The sequence below is a fragment of the Oncorhynchus mykiss genome, chromosome 18 (assembly GCF_057628025.1).
Source record: "Oncorhynchus mykiss isolate SJ-2025 chromosome 18, ASM5762802v1, whole genome shotgun sequence".
NCBI classification, from domain to species: Eukaryota; Metazoa; Chordata; class Actinopteri; order Salmoniformes; family Salmonidae; genus Oncorhynchus; species Oncorhynchus mykiss.
The window spans coordinates 26,984,170-26,995,664 of record NC_143039.1 but is presented as its reverse complement, the minus strand read 5'-3'; the positions used below and the strand labels follow the sequence as shown (position 1 = coordinate 26,995,664).

Genomic DNA, 11,495 nt, shown 5'->3' with positions numbered 1-11,495 from the left:
CAATGGTGGGTAGTGTATGGGGCTTTGGTGACAAAACGGATGGCACTGTGGTAGACTGCATCCAGTTTGTTGAGTAGTGTTGGAGGCTATTTTATAGATGACATCACTGAAGTCGAGGATTGGTAGGATGGTCAAGCATCCCCATCCACTTCAAAATACAACACAGCACATACACCCTGGTTCAACACGCACCTGAACATCCATCAATTAAGACACATTTGAACATAAACTGAATCTGTAGTCTTGTTTTAGTGTATTGTTGATCTATATTGTGGTTGCAGTGCATGCGTTTCCATGAAAATGCTTGTGTCAGGCCCGGGCCCAGTTGCACAAAACATCTTATAATTTCTCCTTAACTAAGGGAATTGGAGTGTTGCATAAGAGTCCCTCAAACGTTTTCCTTAGGTAAGGGCATACTTAAAGGGGTTTTATGGTAGTTTGAAGGAATGTACTGTATGGCAGAAAGTGTCTGGTTACCATGGATACCTGATTCACTGACAGTCTCAGAGATTGCATTTTTGGGAGGGAGATCAAACTAGAACTTCTACATTCAAGACAGGAAAAACGAATTGATTCAGAAGATAAAACATTTATTTTAGTAACTTGCTTCTATTAATTTCTAGCATGTCAAGCTAACTTACAGAGTAGGTAGCTAGTTCGCCAGCTAGCTTTGTAGCCATGGATTGTGCACCTTCCATTGTTTAGCTAAGTAGCTAGCTAGTTGATGTTTTCCTTTCAGGAACCAGAACAAATTAAAGCAATATTCACCTCCAAATATGAACGTGGCCAGGGGTGTCAGAAGACTGATTTATATCTTCCTCTTATTCACAATGTTGCAGCAATGTCTTGTGTGAGGTGGGCAAAGATATACATTTCATATAGTGTATGGGTAGGTGCAATAATCAGGGTCCCATGCCAACAAAAAAAAGGCACCAGGGCAGATTTTGTATGGTGGGGCAAATACGGAAGTCACGTTGGTGGTTTCTGGTCAGGCACGGTCAGAGATGCCTACTTTACTTAAAATAATAATAATGGTCCCTCCTTGTTCCAATCAGTCCTGACTAGGGCCAGGAGTTTTTCCTGACCAAATAAACTGACCAGGAAATACTTCAGGACCTGGTACTGACCTCAATGGTTGCAGTGTGCACTCGATTTTCATCCTACCATACATAGAATTAATCAATCATTCTAATTCTACCCTCACATTCATAATACCAGGAAGAGGGGAGAAAATCAGCAGACACTGCGGCCCTCGAGGACAAAATGAGACGGGACACAAGAACCCTGTGTTAATGTACTGGTCGCGTTGGTCCCATCACTTCTTCGCTGCCTTGGGTGCATTGGGTGTGTTGAATTTGAAAAATATAATGTCTCCGTCCTCCACGATGTAGTTCCTGCCCAGCTGCCTGTACTTCCCAGCAGCCTACGGGACAAATCAAACCAGAAAAACTTTATTGACATTATACAAAGTAATTTAGCAAGTTTCAAGTTAATATCACATGCACAACAATGCAGTGATCAATATCAATGTAGTACAAAAAAATAACAAGGTAGAACAAACACACACAAATAAAAATAAGAACACAAGAAAGTAAGGAGCTATATACAGGTAAGTTCCAATACCATATTTACAATATGCAGGGATACTGGAGCGATAGAGGTAGATATGTATATGGGTAAGGTGACTAGGCATCAGGATGTATGATAGAGTAGCAGCAGCATAAATTAAGATTGTATGTGAGTGTGTGTGTGTAGAGTCAGTATAAATGTTGTGTGTGTTGGAGTGTCAGTATGCATAGGAAAAAATACAAGGGTCAACTCAGTCTGTGTAGCCATTTTGTTAGCTATTTAGCAGTCTTATGGCTTGGGGATAGAAGCTGTTCATGACTGCGCATGTGTGTGTGGACCATTAAGTCCTTAGTAATTTGGAACGTGAAGCTCTCAACCCGCTACACTGCAGCCCTGTCGATGTGGATGGGGGCGTGCTTGCGCTCAAGTCAGAATACCATTTGTTGTTGATAGAGGCACACCCCTCCCCCTCTCAATTTCCATGAATCTACTGTCCTATCTACTCGGTGAATGGAGAATTCATTGAGTTGGATAGCCAAGGGGTGGTATCTTGTCCAAAAGCAATGTTTCAGAAAAGTAGAGAATATTGCAGTTTACAAGAGACTCGTTGGTTGCAAATCTGCAGTCAAAATGTAATTCAAGTGACTGTACATTGGCCAACGGAATGGAGGGAAATGGTGGCCAGTTTTCCCTTCGCCTTAATCTCACCAGGATTCCCCTCTGTAAAGCCAACGTTTCCCCTTGGGTACCAGGAAAATTGGGGCGGAATTACAGAAAGAGCCTACGGCAGATGAGTCAAAGTTGAAGCCGGATTTGGGATAAGTAACTGCTGATATGGTGTTATTGTTGGTTATAAGAAATTATAATGGATACACTTTGAAAATAAAGGAAAAATAAACAGCAATAGTCCCAAAATAGCAAAGTTGGGTCAGAGCTCGCAAAACAGAGGTCATCCAATACAGCGCCATCTTTATCAGATGGTCTTATCCAGAGAAGATCAGACAAAAAACTTTTGACAAGTACTTATGGCATGCCATCTACACCCATGACACAGTAAATCTTTCTCTCAGCCTCACACAAGTACACACACCTTGACAGCATTCTCAGTGCCCTCTTCTTTGAAGTCCTGGAACTTCATGACCTCTGCCATGATGAAACCTTTCTCAAAGTCAGTGTGGATCTTCCCTGCCGCCTGGGGCGCCTTGCTGCCTTTCTGTAGGACAGAGAGGAGTAATACATAACACTTTGATAGTCACACCCACACCTCATTGTGGGAGAGAGATAACCAAACTGTGTCTCTTACCCTGACAGTCCACGCTCTAACCTCGTCTGGTCCCGCTGTGAAGAAATATTCCAACTGCAGAGCTGCATAGCCCGTCTTAATGATCTTAGTCAGTACACTGCAATACACACACAGTTATTAAGGTAACGGTTTGCAATATCATAAAATGTGTTCATTGTGTGTTTGATCTGTCCGTGTGTGTACCTCTGAGTCTTTGCCTCCTCACAGTATTTGTCCTTCTCCTCGTCAGTCATGTCCTGTAATTTGGCCTCAAGACCTCCACTCACTGGTATGACCATAGCTCCTGGGTCATGGGCATCGACCCACTCCTTAATCTTAATCAGCCTGGGAGAGAATGTATATTTAAGAGAAGACAATCCTATGTATATAGATAGAGAAAAAAAAAAAACTCTATTAGAAAAACAAAGTTGAATTTTGATTTGATTTTTTGCACAAAATGCCACAATCATAAAATAAACCCCTACTGCAAGCAAAGTGCAGACCCTCAACAAGTAGCATTTCAGCTCCTCAGATAATGGTTGCCAGGCATCACAACCCATATCACGTAAGATTCAGAAAGACAGGAAATAAGGAATTAAGAAAGAGAACCCACTGACCACTTGTTCTTTTTCCTGATGTAGTCCTTCTCTGAGAGGTTGACCAGGTAGATCATGGGCTTGGACGTGAGGAACAGGTATTTGTTCAGCACATCAATCTGCATACACAGACAACACACTGGGTTATGTGCGTGTTCTGGTATACAGGCCCCTGCAACTAATGGTACTCTGCTCCCTCTCTTTTGTGAGCACACACACAGTCCTTACCTCCTTCTCGTTCCAGTCATTGTAGAAGCGGACATGTTTCTTCTCCTCTGAAATCCAGTTCTTTACCTTCAACATGATGTCCTGAGTGAGGGATGAGGGAAGAAGGGAACGAGAGAAGGGAATGAAAGGAGAGAACATGAGTAAACAAATGCTGAATTCTGATTTTTCTGTGGCCCCTTCTCCCTAGGCACGCCTGTGGGTCTCAAACAATCTATGAGAGGACATGGAAAAGTGTTTCAAGCGCTTGAATCAAGCACACACACGCAGCTTCGGACCTCAGTCTCAGACCCAATAGGCCACTCATCAACCACCCCACACACACACACTCTACTCACGTATTCAGGTTTGAGTTTCTTGTCTCCTCCTCTGACAGCGGTCTTCTCCAACTTATCTATGATTGGTCCAAGAGACTCCTCATCCTTCAGCCGTAGCTCCTCATGGATGATCTCAATGTCCCTCACTGGGTCCACATTACCCTCCACATGGATGATGTCCTCATCCTCAAACGCACCTACACACATTTATGTCCAGGTTACGCAATGGTGCTGGACGTCACAAAGCTGCTAAAATAGGAATTGAGTATATTGTTCATGCACATCTGAACTGTGCTAGCATCGAGTAGGTGTGAGTGCCCCATTGATTAGAATGGAAGCTGAAAACACGCTTGCGGTTTTAATGCGGATTTGGCATTACAAATGTACACCAGGATTACAGTGTATGTGTGAGAGTTTCTGTGAGTGTGTTAAACTCACGTGTCATGTGGAAGATGCCGTCGCAGGCACTAATGTGAGACAGGAAGGCATTGCCCAGTCCTTGTCCAGCGTGAGCTCCTTTCACCAGCCCAGCTATGTCCACCACATTCAGAAACGCTGGGACTTTACTGTCCAATGAGAAAGAGATGGAGAAGTTACACACACAAACTTGATGTACAGAGTGTTTACTCATACATACATTTCCAAGGCTTATGGAAGTTGCAGAAGTAGTAACATTCTACATGAATGTGCACTCTAAACACTCTAAACACCTGAGGGGCTTGTGGAAGGTGCAGAGGTAGTCATAGCGTTCGTCAGGGATAGGTACTCTGCTCTCGTTGGGGTCGATAGTGCAGAAGGGAAAATTCTCTGCTGCGGCTTGGCTCTTGGTCAGCACATTGAAGAATGTTGACTTCCTGTAGACAAAAATGACAAGACAAAGTTTGTCACTATTCTACAGCCCAAGACATCTGCATGGTAAGGTCTTCTGAACAACCAAAGCAGATACTGTTGTCTGATTCGCACTGTACTGACATGCAGCCAGCACAGTACAGGTTGTGTTGGCCCTAGGGTTGCAAAGGGTCAGAAACTTTCCGGTAAATTTACAGGATTCTTCCATGGGAAGTTAAGCCCGAGAATTTTGGAAATTTTGCTTAAATTCATAAAAAAAAAGGTTAGCTTACAACATTGAACCTTTTTTTTGTGGGATACACAAGGCAATTATAGGTTTTGTGGCTTATTTTGGTTAAACTATCCCCAATTCAATGGAATTTCAACCCTCTGCATGCACAGTGCATTCTTCCATCACATGTACAGCTGATCTCAAGATCTTGCACACTAATGAGACGCTATTGAGCCCACACTACTACACTGTCTGAGCCAAGGACTACATGCTTTCTGGTAAGTTTTGATTACAATACTGGGTGGGGTGAATATATTTTATATGACATACATTCTTTTTTTGTTAACTAGTAAATTGTAGCCTACAGCAAAGTGTGTTTAGATCATTTCTAACTATTTCTGCTAGTTAGTTTCTGCTACCATGTGGGTTTTAGCTTGCTTGAGCCTGCTGAGGAGTGTAAATTCACCGGTTTCCATACATGTTTAATCTTAAAATATTTATCTTACAATGGAGTTGCTTAATCTAACTGCTTAACTATTTATCTGTACATGGAACTGTATTTTTTTAACTATTTTTTTCCTAATCTTTACAGGAAAATACCACGGGCAGTATCTGATGTGTGGAGACATTTCACTGCAGCTAATGTAGAAGAAAAAGCTGTGTACATTTGCAAATACTGTGCTAAATCATATGTGAAGAATGCAACAAAGATGCCAAGTGCATAAAGTTCCCTCAGCGCTCACAACAAGCAACCTCTGACAAAAGTCCCTCTACTTCTATTCGAGGTGAAAATGATGAATCAGACACTTTATCGATAGCAACAGCTCATGGTCCTCCTGGAATCAGAAGTGTTTTTGACTCAATGGAGGAACGTAGTCAGAGAAATGCTGATGAATGTCTTGCTCGAGCTGTGTATACAACTGGTTCACCTCTGATGCTCACAGGCAATGTGTATTGGAAGAGATTTCTGAATGATCTTCGCCCAGCATACACCCCTCCAAAATGACATACTTGAACTACTCATTTTCTAGATGCAGAGTTCAAGTGAAAGTCAAGCAAATCATAGAGAAAGCAGACTGTATTGTAATCATCTCTGATGGGTGGTCGAATGTTCGTGGGCAAGGAATAATTAACAACATCTCCACCCCTCAACCAGTATTCTACAAGAGTACAGACACAAGGGACAACATACACAACGGTCTCTACATTGCAGATGAGCTGAAGGCAGTCATCAACGACCTTGGACCACAGAAGGTATTTGCACTGGTGACAGACAATGCTACGAACATGAAGGCTGCTTGGTCTAAAGTGGAGGAGTCCTACCCTCATCACACCCTTTGGCTGTGCTGCTCATGCATTGACTCTGCTCCTTAAGAACATTGTGGCACTGAAAACAATGGATACACTCTACAAGAGAGCCAAGGAAATGGTTAGGTATGTGAAGGGTCATCAAGTTATAGCAGCAATCTACCTCATCAAGCAAAGTGAAAAGAATAAGAGCACCACATTGAAGCTGCCCAGCAACATCCGTTGAGGTGGTGTCGTCATTATGTTTGACAGTCTCCTAGAGGGGAAGGAGTCTCTCCAAGAAATGTCAATATCACAGTCTGCAGATATGGACAGCCCCATCAAGAGGATCCTCCTGGATGATGTATTTTGGGAGAGAGTGGTAAGCAGCCTGAAACCTACAGCAGTAACCATTGCACAGATTGAGGGAGACAATGCCATCCTGTCTGATGTTCAGACTCTGCATGCAGATGTAAGAGAATACATCTGTACTGCCCTGCCCACTTCACTGTTCCTCCATGCAGAGTGAAACTGCAGTTCTGAAATATATCAAAAAGTGTGAAGACTTCTGCCAAGTATGATGGGAAGAGCATCCTGTCTGGTGCAGAGATAAATGAGGCCTATGGTGTCATCACTACCGTGCCTTGCCACCTTGGTCTGGATGATAGCAAAGTTCTTGGCAGTCTGGCGAAGTACATTTCCAAGCAAAGGCTTTGGGATGAAGATGCAATATGGCAGTCGTGCCAACATATCTCATCAACCACCTGGTGGATGGGACTTTGTGGATCTGAGGCTCTTTCCCCTGTTGCTTCCATCATCATCATCATCCTCCTCAATCCCACCAACATCAGCCGCCTCAGAGTGCAAATGGTCCTTGTTTGGGAACACACATTAAAGCACGCAACAGGCTGACCAATACACGGGTTGAAAAATTGGTGGCCATCCAGGCAAATTTTTGGCTTTTTGAGCCTGACAACGAGCCATCCTCAACAAGGTTGGAAAGTGACAGTGAAGATGAGGCCTCAGAGTAATGTTCAAGAGGTGGACATTGAGGAGGTCCAGGGAGAAGACATGGAAGCTTGAGAGGAAGACAACCAAAGCTTTAGTTTCTAGACTATAATTTTACAGATGTATGTTGAAAATGTTTTCGGGAGATACGATGGATCATTGGGGATCATTCAATATTCTCTTCCTTTTGTTGTTCAGCGAAAACGCCCCATGTGAAGAGTCAACTCATTTAAATAAAGTTCAATTCGTAACTAAATTGTTTTTTGTTTTTTTTTCTATTGGAAGGATTTAATCATTTGCAATTAAGTATTTTTTTTTATTTTTTACATTTGACCGTTATTTAACCATGTAGGCCTGTTGAGAACAAGCTCTCATTTACAACTGCGACCTGGCCAAGATAAAGCAAAGCAGTGTGACAAAAACCACAAACAAGAAAAATCTATTTACAGCGTGTGCAAATATAGAGGAGTAGGGCAATAAATAGGCCATGAAGGCGACAATTACAATTTAGCATTAACACTGGAGTGATAGATGTGCAGATGATGTGCAAGTAGACCCCCATCAGCCCCCAGCTGTGCCCTCGATACCATATGTGAATTGATCACCCAACTTCTATCTTCAGAGTTCGCACTGTTAGGTGACCTAAACTGGGACATGCTTAACACCCCGGCCGTAAACTAGATGCCCTCAATCTCACACAAATTATCAAGGAACCTACCAGGTACAAACCTAAATCTGTTATCAGGCACCCTCTCAGATATCACCCTGATCAACTTGCCCTCAAGTCTTCAACCAGGATCTCAGCGATCACTGCCTGCGTGCGTAATGGATCCCCGGTCAAATGACCACCCCTCATCACAGTCAAACCCTCCAGCGAGCAGGCCTTTCTAACTAAAAACAGATATAGCCATTGTTTCACCCCAGACCAGCACGAAAACATCATGAGGCTTTCTGCATTAGCATCGAATATATGCATTTTTTAAGGTAAGTCAGGAATCAATATACTCAGAAATGATCGATTATCATAGATTTATCGGTGGTGACAGTGTTTCCTAGCCTCAGTGCAGTGGACAGCTGTGAAGAGGCACTCTTATTCTCCATGGACTTTAGTGTCCCTAAACTTTTGGAATTAGTGCTACAGGATGCAAATGTCTGTCTGAAAAAGCTAACCTTAGCTTTCCTGACTGACTGTGTATATTGGTTCCTGACTTCCCTGAAAAGTTGCATATCACTAGTTGATGCTAATGCAGAACGCCACAGGATGTTTTTGTGCTGGTCAAGGACAGTCAAGTCTGTTCTTAGTTTTAAAAAAATGTTTAATGGGGCATGCTTATTTAAGATGGTGAGGAAAGCACTTTTAAAAGAGCAACCAGGCATCCTCTACTGACAGGATGAGGTCAATATCCTTCCAGGACACCCACGCCAAGTCGATTAGAAAGGCCTGCTCACTGAAGTGTTTTAGGGAGCGTTTGACAGTGAGGGGTGGTTGTTTGACCGTGGACCCATTACGGACCCAGGCAATGAGGCAGTGATCGCTGAGATCCTGGTTGAAGACAGCAGAGGTGTTTTTAGAGGGCAAGTTGGTCAGGATGATATCTATTAGGGTGCCCATGGTTTCAGATTTAGGGTTGTACCTGGTAGGTTCCTTGATCATTTGTGTGAGACTGAGGGCATCTAAGTTAGATTGTAGGATGGCCGGCGTGTTAAGCATATCCCAGTTTAGGTCACCTAACTGTACGAACTCTGAAGATAGATAGGGGGCAATCAATTCACATTTGGTGTCCAGGGCACAGCTGGGGGCTGAGGGGGGTCTATAACAAGCAACAATCTTTTTAAGTAGAAGGTCGAATTGTTTGGGCACAGACCTGGATAGTATGACAAAACTCTGCAGGCTAACTCAGCCCCTTTTGACAGTTCTATCTTGTTGGGAAATGTTGTAGCTGGGGACGGAAATTTCAGGATTTTTGGTAGTCTTCCTAAGCCAGGATTCAGACACGGCTAGCGGATTGTGCTAAAGCAGTGAATAAAACAAACTTAGGGAGGAGGCTTCTGATGTTAACATGCATGAAACCAATGCTTTTACGGTTACACAAGTCAACAAATGAGAGCGCCTGGGGAATAGGATTGGTGCTGGGAGCTGCAGGGCCTGGATTAACCTCTACATCACCAGAGTAACAGAGGAGGATAAGGGTACGGCTAAAGGCTATAAGAACTGGTCGTCTAGTGCGTTCGGAATAGAGAGTAAAAGGAGCAGATTTCTGGGAGTGGAAAAATAGATTCAAGGCATAATGTACAGACAAAGATATGGTAGGATGTGAGTACAGTGGAGGTTAACCTAGGCATTGAGTGACGATGTCTACTTATGAGAAGGTAAAATATTTATGTTTCTGTCTCCATATGATAAATATATCCAATGCAAAAAGCATCTACATTTAAATGGTATTAATATTAATTTGCATATATTCCCGTTAATTCCCATATATTCCCACGTAAAGTTTCCTCCTTCCTCCTCTGAATATTCCCCAAAATATGCAACCCTGGTTGGCGCTATAGTGTGAATCATGCTAATGATTCTCCAAACCCTACTTTACAACTATGGGCAACTACTAAATTGTAGTCATGTCCATACCCAACATTCGGCAATCCCACAATCCCAATCTTCAAAGAAGTCCCGAAACGTCCAATCAGTGGTGGTTGTTTTGGTCCTTCTCCCTTCTTTGGAGGCATCTGCAACAGCAACAAAACATTTAGCAACAGAAATTAAACAATGCACAGCTCTTGAACCAAACAACGAAATTATGGGACATGCTTAATATTAACATTATATTTGTACATGGCAGACAATTCTACCAGGCTCTCACAGCCCAGGGGTCAATTTCGGAAATCGTGTGCATATTGTTCCCTTTCACTCTGACATCAACCTGTCACTAGTTTTTGTACTTATTACAATGGCTTACTACATTAGCAAGGCTGGGTTCGCAATGCCACAACATTACCTTGAATTAGACCCCAACCTGTATTGTTGCTGGCAAAGAATACAGACAGCAATCTATACCCTGCGATGACTTGTCACATAGATACCTAGCTAATAGTAATTTATCTTGGATAGCTTCGCTGTTTCATATCGCTGGCTCAACACCTAGCTAGCTAGCTACTCAAATTGACACAAACGACAACCTAATTTGAAAAGACAGACGTGCCAGTTGGCGCAGCTAACCAACTGTATAGCTAGCTGACAGCTAACTAGCAAACAGGCTAAAACACATGTGGAGAAGCTAGCTAGCTAGTACGGAATGGTCCGGAGTCCCATTCATTATGCTTGTCAGCATGCTAACTTACCAGGCCAACTAGCTAGCTATGTCAAGTAACGTTGTTGTTTATTAAAATACAACGGACCATTTTCGCAAGGTCGAATATATAACCAAACAAGCATGTATTTAACGAGCAATAAGTTCATATTACCTTGATTTCGGTCTCTTTTTGGGCAGCTATCTACGAAAATAGATTCGTTCGGAATTTGTTCACACTGCTCACAGCTAGCGAAACTAGAAAGGGGTCGTCACTAGTTACCACAGCCACAAAGTATTTAATTTAATTTCCTTAAAATGTAATTTTCAAACTAACCTTATGCATAAACTTAAATTAAAATCCAAAATATATTTTTTGTTTTCACAATTTTTTTACGATATGTCCAATTTTTACTTTGTGCCTGTGCTATATAGTGGAAACCCTATAAAAGAGACAGCATATCGGAAGTGTTTTGTGTCTCCGCATTCTCAATGGACGAAACCTTATTAACACGTAAAGCGAAAAACGTTTGCAGTGTGACGTTTGATTCAACATCGATCAGCCCACGCGGTGGCGGTAAATGTAATATAATATTGGATGCCACCCGCAGTTAAACCCCAACGAAGAAGATCAGCCCGCGAGGTTTCCTTCATTGACACCTAAACGAGGCCAGATATACCTAACCTGTTACACTTGCTTTGGCAACGTAAACATGTTTCCAATGCCAAGAAAGCCCTTTGAATTGAGTCGATCCCTTTGAGGAGATGGGGAAATGGGACTGTTAATTTTTGTTGTTTTTCACTTTATATGTTCACTTTGTATGTTGTCTACCTCACTTGCTTTGGCAATGTTAACACATGTTT

General features: G+C 42.5%; 1 protein-coding gene across 1 annotated transcript; it reads right to left on the bottom strand.

Annotated features, from left to right (window-relative positions):
• Positions 1 to 569: 569 nt before the first annotated feature.
• On the bottom strand, positions 570 to 11,177 carry LOC110495754 (obg-like ATPase 1). Its single transcript, XM_021571163.3, has 11 exons — positions 10,807 to 11,177; positions 9,974 to 10,071; positions 4,700 to 4,843; positions 4,428 to 4,555; positions 4,011 to 4,186; positions 3,676 to 3,756; positions 3,469 to 3,566; positions 3,056 to 3,196; positions 2,873 to 2,969; positions 2,660 to 2,782; positions 570 to 1,423 (listed from the first exon to the last, which is right to left on the bottom strand). Exons 2-11 carry the CDS (start codon positions 10,069 to 10,071, stop codon positions 1,316 to 1,318), a joined length of 1,194 nt encoding a protein of 397 aa, XP_021426838.1. The 5' UTR covers positions 10,807 to 11,177; the 3' UTR covers positions 570 to 1,315.
• Positions 11,178 to 11,495: the final 318 nt, after the last annotated feature.